Raw genomic sequence first — 18,209 nt, forward strand, 5'->3', positions numbered from 1 at the left:
CCGACCCAGACGCAAGATCGTTCAGAGAACTTCAGATAGATCTCTTTGCAACGAGCGACAACAATCAACTTCCTCTGTACGTAGCCCCGTACGAGGACCCCAAAGCAGAAGCAGTGGATGCTATGTCACTGGACTGGAACAGATGGTCCAAGATCTACCTGTTCCCTCCCACCAACCTTCTGTTGAAAGTCCTCTCCAAACTGAGAACCTTCAAAGGGACAGCGGCCCTAGTGGCTCCCAAGTGGCCCCGGAGCAACTGGTACCCCCTGGTCCTGGAGCTGCAGCCCAAGCTGATCCCTCTCCCGGGCCCAGTTCTCTCTCAACAAGTACAGAAGTCGACTGTCTTCGCTTCATCATCGAAAATCAAGGACCTTCATCTCATGATTTTCTCTCCCTTGCCGCAAAGAAGAGGTTTGGGATCTCGAAGAAAAGTCTAGACTTCCTAGAGGAATACAAGACCGAATCCACGAGACGGCAATATGAATCATCCTGGAGGAAATGGGTCTCCTTTGTCAAGACAAAAAATCCTAAAGAAATCACGATTGATTTCTGTATGTCCTTCTTTATTCACCTTCATGGACAAGGATTAGCAGCCAATACGATATCAACCTGCAAATCGGCCTTGACTAGACCAATTCTATATGCTTTCCAAATTGATCTGTCCAACGACATCTTCAACAAACTACCAAAAGCATGTGCTCGCCTACGTCCAGCACCCCCACCGAAACCGATCTCCTGGTCACTAGACAAGGTACTCCATTTCGCCTCCAACTTGGACAATGATTCATGCCCCCTCAAGGATCTGACTCAGAAAGTTATATTTTTATTTGCTCTCGCTTCGGGAGCTCGAGTCAGCGAAATAGTGGCATTATCAAGAGAAGAAGGACACATCCTGTTTACCGATTCAGGAGAAGTGACCCTCTCCCCTGATCCGACGTTTCTCGCTAAAAATGAATTACCCACCAAAAGATGGGGCCCTTGGAGAATATGCCCCCTGAAGGAGGATGTCTCTCTATGTCCAGTAGAGAGCCTCAAGGTCTATCTTCGCAGAACTTCAAACTTTGGTGGAGGCCAACTCTTCAAAGGAGAAACATCGGGCAGCGACCTGTCACTGAAACAATTAAGAGCGAAAATCACCTACTTCATTCGCAGAGCGGATCCGAACAGTACACCCGCTGGTCATGATCCTAGAAAAGTGGCTTCATCTCTGAATTTCTTCCAGAGCATGGACTTTGAAAGCCTTAAAAACTTCACGGGCTGGAAGTCCTCGCGAGTTTTCTTTAAACATTATGCGAAACAAGTGCACGAAGTCAAACATTTTGTGGTAGCCGCAGGTAGTGTTATGAAACCTGCACCTAACTCTGCGTAGAACAGTGAGTTACTTGGGACTCTAACTCTTCGGGTGCCTATGTTGACCCTCGAGCGATTCATAGTGATGTTGAAAAACACTTAGTGCTTTTATAACTGTTCTTATCCCAGGTGAAATGTCATAGTGTCACACAAGTGCCGCATGCCTTGAGCATGATGTGTTTTAATTAAAGACTTGCGTTCCTCGAGAACGAGTACCTACTAATAATCCTGAAATTCCTTTTCAGATTTAAGAGCAAGCCTTTATTTCTATGTACATTATTATTACTGTAAATGAACTTTACTTTTTGCTGTAAATTAATCAATTTCTGCATTTGTGAAATAAAATTTCTATTTTATTACTTGTGCGTCTCTATCAGCTCCTACTTACTATGAAATACATACCTGTCATAGTTTTATTTATTCCTCCTTTCTTATGGTTATGAAGAATTTAAGATGTTTAATCCTAAAGTATATTCACCCTGACTAAGTAAGGTTCCTACACGAATACTTACTTCTGATACCCAAGAGATGAACTCTATACACAGTGTCCAACCACCACTGTTCTAATTTCAGAATGTTCCTATACAAATACCAAACATTCAGCTTCATCTCTAAGTTCTTCAAGTTCTTCTCTCAGGATGAATAGCCCTTCAATACCACTTTGACGTCGGCATAGCCCATGGGAACTTCATTGCCAAGGGGGGCAGGATACTTCTTCCCTATGGTTCTTTATTTAAGATTACTTTGCTGTTTTGTCAATGCCTAGGCACTTAATACTAGGGGAAAATCTACCACGATACATTGATTCTCTGGTACTCTTCCATCAGGACGCCATGGCTTGAGCCCAAAAAACGGATTTTGAGCGAAGCGAAAAATCTATTTTTGGGTGAGATAGCCATGGCGTCCTGATGGACCCTCCCTACTACTTCGTCCAGTTTTGTTCCCACCCTGTGCTACTGTATCATGGTGATGGGCAGCAACTGGCTTCAGGATGAAGACGGGCGTGACGTCATCAGAGCAATGGCGTCCGTTTGTTTACGTCTCGAGTATCAGTAGTAGCCACGAGTGAGATTAGCTGTGGAACGGCTCCCAGCTATTCTCAGTCCTTACACACCGAAGCATTAACTCTGTTCGGGGTGAAGATAGCTATGTGGCGCGTTCAGACATGCACGTCCCCTGTTGTATTACGATGTCTTAAAGGGAAACCTTTGAGATACTCGCTCCAGAAGTTAGAATTCTGTGATAACCTGTGGTTAAATTCTCTGGGAATATCTTAGTAGTCTTATACCCAAGGAAGCTACCAAAAAGGAACCTTCCATCAGGACGCCATGGCTATCTCACCCAAAAATAGATTTTTCGCTTCGCTCAAAATCCGTTTAGTGATCCTAGGCTAAGTTATGAAGATAGTGGCATTATTTTACAATACTTTTGACAGTGATGCAAATGTTTTCGCCTTCAGGGACCGTATAGGGGATAGGCTAGTCAGTGACTCTTTCTAGCCTAACCTAATGATAGGACCCCTATATGCTTCCTTTATCCCCTGCCTTGGCATTCCCTCTATTTAGCCTTGATTCCTTTTTTGAGTAAAGGGATCAATTGTCTAATAGAGTATATATCGCCTCTCTGTCCTCCCTAAAGGAATGAACCCCCTTTAGGGTTGCGTCCGAGAGTGAGGTTAGGCTAGCCCTACCTCTATGGCTAGGATAGTCTATGACTTTCCTGGGATAGCGATATGTCTTCTTCCTTTAATAGTTCAGGACTCTTAGCCCTGCTCTAGGTTGGGGTAGGAAGGTTTCTCTGTTCCATGCTGAAACTGTACTCTTGCACCGTTTTAGCTGATCGGCCTGATCTTAGGTTAGGGAGTGTCCTCCCTTTCCCTAGTGGCCGCTCTGGTACAGAAACCCTTCCCTGGAAGACTTCTCTCTTCTCCCTCCCCACCTATCTCTTGTATAGCCTAGCCTATGCTTAGGTTAGTTTATACCCATCTGTCCCCTGTCCTACAACTCCTCCTTAGGGTGGAAGAGTAGGGCTACCCGAGCTTCCATGTGCAGTCCGCTCTGGTACTTATACCTTCATAGTGTCCTATAAGGTTAGTTGCTAGAATAGCTCTGCATATGGGAGTCTCCCCCCCCCTTTGGGTGTTCCCTAGCCCTCCCTTGGGCTACCTTGCTCCCGGTCCTTAGTGACCCCTGCTCCTGGATGTTAGAGCCTGCCTCTATCATGGGTACACCCTCTCAGGGAAGGGGGGGGGATGTCTGGAGTCCTGATGGTACTTCCTACATCCCTTCCCTCCTCCCCCCTGTCTCTCTCCCTATCCGGGTGCCGGTCTCTTGCCGCCTCTACTGTCGGCAATACCTGCCTCCTACTTTGGTGACTCTCCCTAACCTTGCCGCCAGCCCCCCGTGTACCGAGGGACTGCCGGCTGCCGCCGGCTACTACCGGCGGCTCTCCTACTCCTAGCTTGTCGTCCGCTCGCCGGTCGGCCGCCGGAGTGCCGGCATATACTGCCGGCAACCCGGTACAGCTTTAACCATCCTTATCCCAGTCACCAATCCGGCATCCTCCGACTGCCGGAGCCGCCGCTCCCTGCCGGCGTGCCGCCGTTGTGCCGGCGGCCGCCATCCTGGTATTTGACTGACTTTGAACATTGTCTGTCCTAATGCCAGAATCTATGCTGGAGCGAGCTCCGGCATGCCGGCGGCTTGCCGGATGCCCCGGAGGCGTCAAGAATACTTGCACCCCCTTCCTGTAGCTATCATAGAACAGTGATAGCCCTATATCGCAAACAGATAGACTGTTTCTACTATTAAGATCAGTACCTGGTACTGCTCTGTTAGTGATCATGCTGTCTTTTGCATTCTTCTAATTCCAGCATGCTATGTGCATCTTAGCACGGCTGGTTGCCAGAAGCAGTTACCTTTAAAAGAGGCCTTCTAGCCCCTAACTTGGAACCGAATGATCTCGGTCCCAATCTTGCCCTTGGATTTTTCCACGGAATTCCAAAATACTTGGAGCTCTAAGGAATTATATCCGGTGCCTTCGGTCACTCGGATTATCCAGGGACCAAGCTTATGGTAACCAGCCGGGCGAGATGCATGGAGCATGTTCTCCTTTACTATTTCATTCTCTATGCATCACACCTTTCATTAAGTTAAAATTAATAATTAATATTAACTTAGTTTAAGAGCCATTCTTATGACTCCCCCATACTCATTTTCTCTTTCTTCCACAGGAGGAGCAGATGAAGTGTGATTTCGCCTTCTGCGCTGTGAAACGCCCGCAGTTTTACGGGCATACGGCTTGCAGGACTCACGCCCCTTGTGCAGACAAGAAAGGGGATTTGAAGTTTTGGAATCCACTGAACTGTACGGTCTGTCAGGCTCACCTAGTTGAGGCCTTCCATAATCCTCCCTCAGCGGAGATTAGAGACATTTCTCGTGAAAAGCTGCGCAAGTGGGTGCGTGGCTTCCAGAAAAATGCTACCGGACCGTACCTGGCCACCGAAGAACTGAGGTCACTGTTGTTCCCTAAGGCCTCCCCTGACTCAGTGGTACCCAAAGACGTGATCCCCACTGTCCAAATTACGGTGGAACCTGATGTAGTCATGGCTCAGTCCATGCACGAGTGCCGTTTGGATTCCGAAGATGACGAACAGATTTCGGATGTCTCGGAAGACACGGAGAAAACGCTTATGGCTCAAGGAGCCGAAGATGACGAAGACAAGGTGGAATACGCCGAGTTGGAGCAAGAGGTCGCTCCCCCGTCCATCCCCCCTCCTACTCCTACACCGACGGAAATGTCTATTCCGTCTACCTCCTCGACTCCGGATCCTTCTTCTTCCACTCAAGAATTGATCCGACTGATTAGAGCCGTCATGGACGACAGGCTGAAGGAGAACCAGGAGTCCATCAGGTCGATGATAGGATCCAGAGAACCGAAGAAGATTTCGGTCAAGGATCTTCCCGCTTGCTCTCATGCCAACCCGTGGAGGTATGCAGAGCATATGGTTATTGCGACCGGCAGGATCTTTGTCAGTGATAAGATCGGCACGGTCCCTTTGGAAGATGTGGAGTTCTTCCCAAACTTTGAGGCCTACCCGGACTGTTACGTCCGGCTTCGTTCCGAACCTGCCTCGAAGGAAGAGACCGAACCTAAGGAAGAGATAGTGTTCGATCTCGCAAAGGCCCAGGCTATGCTAGCCTCCGCATTCAAGAGTAGAGGCTTTACCTGCTCTAAGCTTCCGGCCTTGAGCAAGAAGCACCCTACTTACGTTGCACCAGAAACTGCGGTTCTTCCATTCCTGGAAAAGGCCTTAGCTGCATGCCTTAAAGCGGCGGACGAAGGGAAACCCTGCCCTGCATTGGAGGAGTGCAGACCCTTCTCCATAGTGACCCCCCCTGACGCTCGACACTGGAAAGATGTTCAACATACTTTCGTCGTGGGAAGGCTCGATCCTGACGTCGCCGGACGTCAGTTTAATGAAGACCTCCCTAAGCTCAACGATCACCTCCTTCGCCGGGAACAAGACACGAAGGAGAGGCTTGCGGCATCCCTATCTCATCAAGTCCAACTTGAAGTTATGGCCTGTGACACTAGAGTACCAGACCACTACATGGTACTCTCCAAATCCCACTTATTGACTGTAATGAAGGACTTGTACCACTTCATAAAGGCTCGAAGAGCCTGTCGTGAATTCGTGTTTGCCGGTGCCACCGTGAAACACGAACCCCGGAGGCTGATTTCCTCCAACATCTGGGGAAAACACCTCTTTCCTTCTGACCTTGTGAAGGAAATCACTGACAGAGCCGCCACGGAGAATAGGAACCTTCTCCACAAGTGGGGCATGTCCAGGAAAAGGAAACCCTCTCAGGACGACGGACCTCAGCCTAAGAGGAAATCCCAAAAGCCAAAACCCCAGCAACGTCAGCAAAGACGTCAGTTTCCGGGACCCGCTACCTCCCAAGTGGTTGCCCAACCACAACAGACCTTTCAATTGGTCCCCCAACCGGTGTTGTCACAGTCACCGGTCTTCACCCCTGCCTTTGAGCAACAATCAACTACCTTTCGTGCCAAAGGTAGAGGCTCATTCAGGGGTGCAAGCAAAGACGCATCTCGCCGTCCCTCCAGAGGTAGAGGAGGAAAGGGAGCTAGCGGCCGAGGCAGCAAGTCCTCGGGACACCAGAAGCAATGAAGTGCTTCCGGTGGGAGGAAGACTCCGCCAATTCCAGGATCGTTGGACCTTCGATCCCTGGGCGCACAGCATCGTCAAGAAGGGTCTAGGCTGGAGTTGGACTCAACCACCCCCAATCTTCCAGCAATTCTTCCAACAATCAACCCCCCTTCTGGAAGAATATGTTCTAGACCTCTTGAACAAGAAGGTGATAAGGAAGGTAAAGTCCACCAGGTTCCAAGGGAGACTGTTTTGTGTTCCCAAGAAGGACTCAGACAAACTCAGAGTCATTCTGGACTTATCCCCCCTCAACAAGTTCATAGCGAACAACAAATTCAAGATGCTGACGCTTCAACAAATAAGGACCCTTCTGCCTCAAGGTTCCTACACGGTCTCTATAGACCTGGCGGATGCCTACTGGCACGTTCCAATGAACCATCACGCTTCCTCCTACCTAGGATTTCGACTCCAAAGGAAAAGCTACGCCTTCCGGGCCATGCCCTTCGGCCTCAACGTGGCCCCTCGGATCTTCACAAAACTGGCGGATGCCATAGTACAACAACTCCGCCTAAGAAACGTCCAGGTGATGGCCTACCTCGACGACTGGCTAGTCTGGGCTCCATCGCCCGAAGAGTGTGCAAATTCTTGCAACGAAGTTACCCAGTACCTAGAACACCTGGGATTCAAGATCAACGAGAAGAAATCTCGCCTCTCTCCAGCTCAGAAGTTTCAGTGGTTGGGAATCCACTGGAATCTTCAGTCACACCGCCTTTCCATCCCCCAGAAGAAAAGGAAGGAAATAGCAGGGTCTGTCAAGCGACTACTGAAATCCAAACGCATTTCAAGACGACAGCAGGAACGAGTTCTAGGCTCTCTACAATTCGCCTCAGTGACAAACCCAGTGCTTCGTGCACAGCTAAAGGATGCCGCGGGAGTCTGGAGACGCTCGGCATCCATCGCTCGAAGAGACCTCAAGAGACGGCTTCCAAACAGACTGCGACGCCTCCTAAAGCCGTGGTCGGAAGAAAAGGCCTTGAAAAGGTCCATTCCTCTCCAACACCCTCCTCCATCACTCAACATCCACACGGATGCCTCACTGGAAGGTTGGGGAGGTCACTCCCACCAGAAACAGGTTCAAGGTACCTGGTCTCCCCTATTCAAGACGTTCCACATAAACATCTTGGAGGCCATGGCGGTCCTTCTAACACTGAAGAAGTTATCCCCGCCACCCTCGATCCACATACGTCTAACCCTAGACAACTCGGTGGTAGTTCGTTGTCTCAATCGCCAAGGCTCAAGATCGCCCCAGATAAATCAGGTGCTTCTCCCAATCTTCCGTCTGGCAGAGAAGAAGAAGTGGCACCTGTCTGCAGTTCACCTACAAGGATTCCGCAACGTGACAGCGGATGCTCTATCTCGGACAAACCCGATAGAGTCGGAATGGTCTCTAGACGCAAGATCGTTCTCCTTCATCTCTCACCAAGTCCCAGAACTTCAGATAGATCTCTTTGCAACGAGCGACAACAATCAACTTCCTCTGTACGTAGCCCCGTACGAGGACCCCAAAGCAGAAGCAGTGGATGCTATGTCACTGGACTGGAACAGATGGTCCAAGATCTACCTGTTCCCTCCCACCAACCTTCTGTTGAAAGTCCTCTCCAAACTGAGAACCTTCAAAGGGACAGCGGCCCTAGTGGCTCCCAAGTGGCCCCGGAGCAACTGGTACCCCCCTGGTCCTGGAGCTGCAGCCCAAGCTGATCCCTCTCCCGGGCCCAGTTCTCTCTCAACAAGTACAGAAGTCGACTGTCTTCGCTTCATCATCGAAAATCAAGGACCTTCATCTCATGATTTTCTCTCCCTTGCCGCAAAGAAGAGGTTTGGGATCTCGAAGAAAAGTCTAGACTTCCTAGAGGAATACAAGACCGAATCCACGAGACGGCAATATGAATCATCCTGGAGGAAATGGGTCTCCTTTGTCAAGACAAAAAATCCTAAAGAAATCACGATTGATTTCTGTATGTCCTTTATTCACCTTCATGGACAAGGATTAGCAGCCAATACGATATCAACCTGCAAATCGGCCTTGACTAGACCAATTCTATATGCTTTCCAAATTGATCTGTCCAACGACATCTTCAACAAACTACCAAAAGCATGTGCTCGCCTACGTCCAGCACCCCCACCGAAACCGATCTCCTGGTCACTAGACAAGGTACTCCATTTCGCCTCCAACTTGGACAATGATTCATGCCCCCTCAAGGATCTGACTCAGAAAGTTATATTTTTATTTGCTCTCGCTTCGGGAGCTCGAGTCAGCGAAATAGTGGCATTATCAAGAGAAGAAGGACACATCCTGTTTACCGATTCAGGAGAAGTGACCCTCTCCCCTGATCCGACGTTTCTCGCTAAAAATGAATTACCCACCAAAAGATGGGGCCCTTGGAGAATATGCCCCCTGAAGGAGGATGTCTCTCTATGTCCAGTAGAGAGCCTCAAGGTCTATCTTCGCAGAACTTCAAACTTTGGTGGAGGCCAACTCTTCAAAGGAGAAACATCGGGCAGCGACCTGTCACTGAAACAATTAAGAGCGAAAATCACCTACTTCATTCGCAGAGCGGATCCGAACAGTACACCCGCTGGTCATGATCCTAGAAAAGTGGCTTCATCTCTGAATTTCTTCCAGAGCATGGACTTTGAAAGCCTTAAAAACTTCACGGGCTGGAAGTCCTCGCGAGTTTTCTTTAAACATTATGCGAAACAAGTGCACGAAGTCAAACATTTTGTGGTAGCCGCAGGTAGTGTTATGAAACCTGCACCTAACTCTGCGTAGAACAGTGAGTTACTTGGGACTCTAACTCTTCGGGTGCCTATGTTGACCCTCGAGCGATTCATAGTGATGTTGAAAAACACTTAGTGCTTTTATAACTGTTCTTATCCCAGGTGAAATGTCATAGTGTCACACAAGTGCCGCATGCCTTGAGCATGATGTGTTTTAATTAAAGACTTGCGTTCCTCGAGAACGAGTACCTACTAATAATCCTGAAATTCCTTTTCAGATTTAAGAGCAAGCCTTTATTTCTATGTACATTATTATTACTGTAAATGAACTTTACTTTTTGCTGTAAATTAATCAATTTCTGCATTTGTGAAATAAAATTTCTATTTTATTACTTGTGCGTCTCTATCAGCTCCTACTTACTATGAAATACATACCTGTCATAGTTTTATTTATTCCTCCTTTCTTATGGTTATGAAGAATTTAAGATGTTTAATCCTAAATTATATTCACCCTGACTAAGTAAGGTTCCTACACGAATACTTACTTCTGATACCCAAGAGATGAACTCTATACACAGTGTCCAACCACCACTGTTCTAATTTCAGAATGTTCCTATACAAATACCAAACATTCAGCTTCATCTCTAAGTTCTTCAAGTTCTTCTCTCAGGATGAATAGCCCTTCAATACCACTTTGACGTCGGCATAGCCCATGGGAACTTCACTGCCAAGGGGGGCAGGATACTTCTTCCCTATGGTTCTTTGTTTAAGATTACTTTGCTGTTTTGTCAATGCCTAGGCACTTAATACTAGGGGAAAATCTACCACGATACATTGATTCTCTGGTACTCTTCCATCAGGACGCCATGGCTTGAGCCCAAAAAACGGATTTTGAGCGAAGCGAAAAATCTATTTTTGGGTGAGATAGCCATGGCGTCCTGATGGACCCTCCCTACTACTTTGTCCAGTTTTGTTCCCACCCTGTGCTACTGTATCATGGTGATGGGCAGCAACTGGCTTCAGGATGAAGACGGGCGTGACGTCATCAGAGCAATGGCGTCCGTTTGTTTACGTCTCGAGTATCAGTAGTAGCCACGAGTGAGATTAGCTGTGGAACGGCTCCCAGCTATTCTCAGTCCTTACACACCGAAGCATTAACTCTGTTCGGGGTGAAGATAGCTATGTGGCGCGTTCAGACATGCGCGTCCCCTGTTGCATTACGATGTCTTAAAGGGAAACCTTTGAGATACTCGCTCCAGAAGTTAGAATTCTGTGATAACCTGTGGTTAAATTCTCTGGGAATATCTTAGTAGTCTTATACCCAAGGAAGCTACCAAAAAGGAACCTTCCATCAGGACGCCATGGCTATCTCACCCAAAAATAGATTTTTCGCTTCGCTCAAAATCCGTTAAGTGAATTTCCAATTATGTAGCTGTCTCTGACCCACCACCAAGGGTGCCAATCAGCCATTCTTATATAACCAGCGGGTAAGTTTTATATTTAAAAATGTTATTTTCATAATAAAATAAATTTTTGAATATACTTACCCGCTGGTTATATAAGTTAAAAACCCACCCTCCTCCCTTCTAGAGACCATAGGGCATGGAAAATCTGAAGAAGTTGGGTATAGTTCTACCTGTAGTACCGCGAGGGCGCTAGTGTACACCTGGCATATCTGCGATAGCCACGCAAGATTTTGAATTTCCTGCCGAGCGTCAGGGACTCTAGCCATTCTTATATAACCAGCGGATAAGTATATTCAAAAATATATTTTATTATGAAAATAACATATTGCTTAGTTTGATCGTCTTGACACTTTGTAAACAAGGTGAATGTTTGCTAGGTACTGAATGCTTACTTGACCAGTCCCATGTATGAACTGTTGCTATCGGTTTTCTGTACACATTCTTTATTAGGCCCAGCATCTGTCCTCACTTGAACCCAAATCTTGTTTTCTTGTATGATGCCGAGATCTTTATCAAATATTTCTGCTAAATAAATATTGGGGTGCACTTATTTTTCCATAAATTGATAATGGCAAAGTGTGTCATTGGGTTCTTTTATAGTTAACCCTTTTACCCCCAAAGGACGTACCGGTACGTCCTCGCAAAAAAATGCTATAAAATTTTTTTTTTTTCATATTTTTGATAATTTTTTGAAAAAATTCAGCAATTTTTGAAGAGAATGAGACCAACCTGACCTCTCTATGACAAACATTAAGGCTGTTAGAGCAATTTAAAAAATATATACTGCAAAATGTGCTGGGAAAAAAATAACCCCTGGGGGTTAAGGGTTGGAAATTTCCAAATAGCCTGGGTGTAAAAGGGTTAAGCAATATATATAGTAATTGCTCTCTCTACTTGCCATTAGTAAAAAGGCTTCATAGCTAGTGCTAACCTCTGGCTTAAAATTTGTTTCTATCAATTGAAAGATTAAAGATACAGTACTGTATTTTAATGAGACTAAGGATTGGTCGTACCCATCACATACCTAAATATAGTAATACCTCAGGACATGAAATTAATTAGTTCCGGAGTGTCTTTATTAACATGATTTTTTCATATAATGGGTTACATTTTACATGTAAATTGCCTAATTCATTCCTTACGAAAACACCATATTAAGTTTTATGATAAAGGCAAAACCAGAATGAAATAGAGCCAAATATATTGGAATCATTCAATATATCTAACCTAACCGTTTATACCTGTAAATGAAATAGATATTAGAACATAATGCAGTTATAAATGAAAAATTATGATATGAAAATGATACAAAGACGTAGAACCTTACCTTTTGAGTGAGGCGATGTCCAAAAGCGAAAGCAACGGCAGAGGAGGAGGGCAAATGGTAAAAGACATCAACACTTAATTTACAAAGCATATTAAGAAAGGGCAGAAAACAACACTTAATTTACGAAACATATTATGAAAGGGTAGAAAACATTAATACTTAACTTTACGAAACACATTAAAAAAGGGCAGAAAACACCTAACACTTTAACTTTACAAAACACACACAATTAAATTTCTTTTTTTATTTTGCTTTTTTCTATTTTCTTTTATTTTTTTCCCCTTTACGTTTTGCACTTTCTAAATTTCATCAATTTCTTCTTCACTTCCACTTCTCCATTTTTTTAATCACTTTGACCTTCACCTTGGCTTACTAATAGCCCCTTTGAAAAATAACGATCCAAGAAAGCTTTTTTCTGCTTTCAAATGTTCCTGAAATGACTCAAGCAAATGTCATTAAACTGCACAAGAAGACTACCTTTGTGAATCTTTTCTGGGTGTTTCTTTTCTATGAAATCTGCCACAGAAGGCATCCTCTTCTTCTTAACTTGAACATCAGCAAGATTCTTGGGACCCATGGCTATAGAGTTACGGTTTGAATAAAGCAACAAGAAAACTATAAGTGCGAAACTTAAATCACCAATAAGAATTCAATCTGAACTATAGCGAAGGTTTAAAAGAAATGGTGGAGGGACGCCAGCAGATGCATGTTGGGAACAAATGTGCGGTGCGAGAATTTAAAAATTTTCAGCGACTGTGAGAATTTTGCTTCTTATCCTGAGTATTATTTCATAATACAGTATGAGGCGAAAAATCTTTATATGTCGTTTCGTAAAATGGTTTTTTCATATACAGAAACTATCGTATCTTGAAGTTTCACTCTATTTCAAATGGTAGACGTGTGCAAGAGTGTCTTTATAGTGATAGATCATTGTTGGTTTAGCATATTTTTTTGCTCCAAATTTGAAATTAGTTTTGGAAATACCATCTCGATGGTTACATCTATTGCTCATGTATTAGATGATGATGATGTAGAGGACCTTGGGTATCTTTTGCTAATTGTTTTTAATAGAATATAATATTTATAGTTTTAGCCCATTTATGTACATTCAAATTTACAAATAATAGGCTGTGACTTGTGAATGAGCTTTTTGAAATAATATTTATATTCATATTTTTTTTTTAAATTTTAACATTCAAGTATTTGTAATTGCACTGATTGACCTCACTTGTCCTAGTGCTTTGTTACTGACCTAAATTTGATATTCTAATCCAATCCTATTTAATTGATGATCTTGTTTAAGTTTGTTTTGCATGATTTACAAGTACAGTATTATATATAATAACTTTCTGAGGCCCTTAGAAGGCTAAAATGAAGATTTTGTTCAAAGTACATAAATATCTCTAATTATTATTTTTGTATTTGTTTCAGCAAAATCCTTTGCAGAAGAAGCTATACAAATTCAGAAATTGGCATTTGAACGCTGGGGTGTTATGGCTGACTGGAATAATGTGTACCGTACAAATGACTCAGAATATGTTTATAAACAGCTTCATTTGTTTGCTGACCTTTACATGACGGGGTATATTTACCAGGTAAAAATGTTTTGGCTATATATTTTTTTTATGCACCAATGCTGAAGAGTAATATTAGCTTATGAAGTAGGCAGAAAAATGTTAAAATACATATACAGTAGCAAAGAAGGCAAGTGCCGTGATCTGTAAAGAAAAGAAAGAATGGAACAGTACTGAAAAAGTAATTTTGTTTTATTCTTACTCGGATACAAATTTCCGAGTCATTTAAATGGGTAACTCCTAATGTCAAATTTCCATGGCCAGACAAAATAAAATGAGGTCTAGTTGTAAACATAATAGGTTACCTCACAACTCCACTCCTGGCTGCATTACATGCTGCTGTGATGCAACCTCCACTTCTTTCCTGGTTGCATTCTGTTAAAGATCTTCCTTCTTCATTCCACGACCATGACTTCACCTATCCACACTGGATTACTCTTTTAGTGCTTTGTATTTTTGCTTTATTGGTGCTACTAATTGTGCTTATTAATGTCTAGTGTTTCTAGTGTCTTGCGGACCTGACCAGGCTGTGATGTCTATTTTTTTTTTTTTTTTTTTTTTGTGCAAAGCTATTACTGTACACTACTGCAACCTCTTTGTATGTTGAGCATAAGTCCATGGACCACTAATTCTAGAGAAGCAAGAATAAAATTATTTCATGGCTCAGGCAAGTTATTACTTGTCCCTATGGTTCTTTAGGACTACTTTATCCTGCTATTAACAGAATGATTCTTTGTGTTGTTTAACATAGTTGGAACAACAGGGAAGAGGGATTTCTTCAATTAATGGGTTACTATTGAAGAAAAGTAAATATTTTTATATTTGCAGTTGCTTCATCACCAATCCATTACTTTCGCATAGCATGAATGTCAATTTAGAGGAGAGTTGTGCTGATCAAGTGAAAATTACCTGAAGGGATTACCAGTGTAAAAAGTATAAGTAAACTCAGGGCTCCTAGAGGAACATACTGTTAAAAATTGGATGGGGACTTTGTTTTGAAAAATACAAGAATTGGGTATACAAAAAGAGGAATCTACAAAGTAGCTACAAAGTAGTAGCTTATTCTGAAGACTTTACAAGCTCTGAAAGTTGAATAAATCCAAAATTCAATTGTTGGCAAGAGAAGTGAAATCATCCATGCTGGTGGTGTGTGAAGCAAAGAAAGACAAGCCAAAAAAAAAAGGGATTTTGACGAAGGAAAAATCTATGTCTGGGGAGATATCTGTGTCGCCCGGTGAAAAGGTCCTTCTTGTCACTTTTCTGATATAAATAACTTCCAAATATACCAGAGAAAGTTAAAGCATGGAATGCAGAGGTTTTACCCTCGCGCGAACATCCTTAGGGCGTCGTGTATAAAGATAGGGCGTGTGAAAACCACTTTGTTCCGTAACCGAAATACAAACCACGCTATTTACAAAGGGTATTACTTTTAGCGTAGCTGAAATGGCGAGCCATTAGAATTTAACGAGGGTGTATTACCCCCGCGCTAGTTAGCGGGGGGGTAGGGGAGTGGTAGCTAGCTACCCCTCCTCCCCCTCACACACAGGTGAATACTCACTTTCACTTTTGGCTCGGACTGTGACAGACGTCTCTGTCTTGGTCCTCGCTTGGCAGCCATTGTCTGTTTTGTCTTTACTTAATCGCTTACTTTTCTTTTACTCAATATATATGTAAACATGTTTTCATGTTTGTATATATATTTGAGTATAGAAATAAGTAAGTTTCCTTTTCAGATGTGTGTGTGTAGTGTACGATATCTACGTGGAGGCCTCGGCAGTTAGGCCACCACGGCCTAATTTTATGGGTTGCGATCGAGTTTGACTTCGGTCTTTCTCTCTCTCTCTCTCTTGAGGTCGTTCACCCTTTTACTATGTTTTACTACGCCCTTGTAGCTTCCTTCCCGTGTGGGTGGGGTTGCTACGCCGTACATTTTGTCTCAATTAGTTTATGAATCTAATTGTAGTTGTTAATTTTTCAGCTTGTAGAACGATTCCTTTCGGGGTTTTCGTTTTTTTCTTTAGTGTTCATTCATTTTTAAATTACATAATTACATAGTTACATAATTATAATTGTTATAATTCTGTTTTGGTTACAGCTCTCCTTCCGCGAGTGTAAGTGGTTGTGAGGGCACGTGCCTATTGTGTAATTCTTTTTCCTTTTCCTCGGGATTCCTCTTCGGAGCCTTCCCGGGGGAATGAATGTGTACTAATATTATTTGTTTTATTTTTTACAGTTACCGATCTAGTTCGTTTCTGTAATATAGCAACGGTGTGAGCTGTCTGGTTGAGTCCTGGGGATTCGGCTGTTGCTGCCTCCCCCTTGTATTGTCGTCAGGGGCGTGTCTCCTTCTACTGGTAGTACTCCCGTGTCGACGGACAGCTCTCCAGTTCATTTTAGAACAGTCAGGAGGCTTGCCTCCTTGGGCGGATAACTTTCCTTCCGAGGGAAGTTTTTTCCTGTCCAGGCTTGAGCTTTTCCTCTTTTGGGGGGTTCTTCTCTTGCCTTTTTTTCGTGCGACTATGCTCTTGGTGCTGAGCGGTCGCACCTGCAGTTTCGCTCAAGGGGCTGGGCAACTGCAGGATCTCCTCTTCGGAGGATTGCCCCTTTTAGGTCACTGGCTGACCAGTCTCTTCCTCGAAGTGTTTCTCTCTCGTTCGCGAGAGAGTACACTCATAGAGACTCCTCTTCGGAGGTTTCTTCTGTTGCTGTTGCTGTTGGCCTCCCTCGCCGTAAGGCCCTCCGTCCGCCTCGTCGTAAGGGCCTCTCATCTCCCTATAAGGGTGCTTGAGGCGCCTTTTTGAATCTCCGTTTGCAGCCTACAACTTCTTTTTCTCGATCTTCCGTCTTGGTGCAGATGGACAGCAGTCTAATCTCGTCTTCCGACGGGCAACGGTCTTCCCGACGGACAACGGTCTTCCCGACGGACAGCGGTCTTCCGACGGACATCAGTCTCCCGGCGGACAACGATCCCTTCGGGGCAAAGGGTTGCCCCCACGGGGGTTCTTCCCTTGCGTGTCAGGGTTTCCCTGCGCGCCCTTCTGTTCGTCAGCGCTCTCCTGTTCGTCAGCGCTTTCAAGATGATCTTCCCTGCAGTTCCTGTTACGTGCCCTGTGCGCCCACGTTCGCCCTCGCGATCTAGAACTTAGGTTCAGGTCGGGGTCAAGGACTCTTCTTCTTTGCGCGGGCTTCCACGCGTAGCCTTCTGCTCGTCAGCGATCATCAGCTCGTCAGCGATCATCAGCTCGTCAGCGATCATCAGCTCGTCAGCGATCATCAGCTCGCCAGCGATCGTCAGCTCGTCAGCGATCATCAGCTCGCCAGCGATCTCCGGATCGCCCACGTGTGTTACAGCTGGCACGCCAACGTTCTCCAACACTTCTGAAGGAACATGGTTCGCCAGCTACTAGCTCAACTGCGGATGCTGATCGCCATCGCGCGACCCTCAACTGCAGATGCTGATCGCCATCGCGCGACCCTCAACTGCGGATGCTGATCGCCATCGCGCGACCCTCAACTGCGGATGCTGATCGCCATCGCGCGACCCTCAACTGCGGATGCTGATCGCCATCGCGCGACCCTCAACTGCGGATGCTGATCGCCATCGCGCGACCCTCAACTGCGGATGCTGATCGCCATCGCGCGACCCTCAACTGCGGATGCTGATCGCCATCGCGCGACCCTCAACTGCGGATGCTGATCGCCATCGCACAACCCTGAACGATTGCCCGCTTCGCATGCTGCTCCTCATCGCACAACCCTGAACGATCGCCCTCTTGCGGATGCTGATCACCATCGCACCCTTTCACGCGATCATTCACCTGCGCATGCTGCTCGCCATCGCACAACCCTGAACGATTGCCCGCTTCGCATGCTGCTCCTCATCGCACAACCCTGAACGATCGCCCTCTTGCGGATGCTGATCACCATCGCACCCTTTCACGCGATCATTCACCTGCGCATGCTGCTCGCCATCGCACAACCCTGAACGATTGCCCGCTTCGCATGCTGCTCCTCATCGCACAACCCTGAACGATCGTCCTCTTGCGGATGCTGATCACCATCGCACCCTATCACGCGATCATTCACCTACACATGCTGCTCGCCATCGCTTACCGCCAGCGATCTTCTTCACCTACGCGGCAGCACGATCCCTCGCCGTCACGCCCATTCGCCTGCGCGCCCGCGCGATCGCTCGCCTGCGCGCCCGCGCGATCGCTCGCCTGCGCGCCCGCGCGATCGCTCGCCCGCGCGATCGCTCGCCTGCGCGCCCTCGCGACCGCTCGCCTGCGCGCCCTCACGACCGCTCGCCTGCGCGCCCGCGCGACCACTCGCCTGTGCGCCCGCGCGACCACTCGCCTGTGCGCCCGCGCGACCATTCGCCTTTGCGCGACCGTTCGCCCTCGCGCGACCATAGTTCGCGGCGAATTCCACAGCCGGTGGTAGCAGCAGGGACGCGTGCTCCTAGGCGGCACTCGGGATCACCTCCATCCAAGCACAGGTTGGTAGTGCAGGACGAAGACAGGTCAGTACAGCATTCTTCCCAC

At 45.9% G+C, this 18,209-nt stretch overlaps 1 protein-coding gene across 1 annotated transcript in view; it reads left to right on the forward strand.

Moving 5' to 3' along the window:
* IleRS-m (Isoleucyl-tRNA synthetase, mitochondrial) overlaps positions 1-18,209 on the forward strand; it is a 223,961-nt gene that overhangs the window by 73,200 nt on the left and 132,552 nt on the right. Inside the window, exon 4 of the mRNA XM_068356756.1 lies at positions 13,523-13,686. Within this exon, the coding sequence (XP_068212857.1) occupies positions 13,523-13,686 (164 nt within the window). The remainder of the gene's footprint in view (positions 1-13,522; positions 13,687-18,209) is intronic.

Source organism: Palaemon carinicauda, chromosome 33, assembly GCF_036898095.1.
Source record: "Palaemon carinicauda isolate YSFRI2023 chromosome 33, ASM3689809v2, whole genome shotgun sequence".
In the NCBI taxonomy this organism is placed as follows: domain Eukaryota; kingdom Metazoa; phylum Arthropoda; class Malacostraca; order Decapoda; family Palaemonidae; genus Palaemon; species Palaemon carinicauda.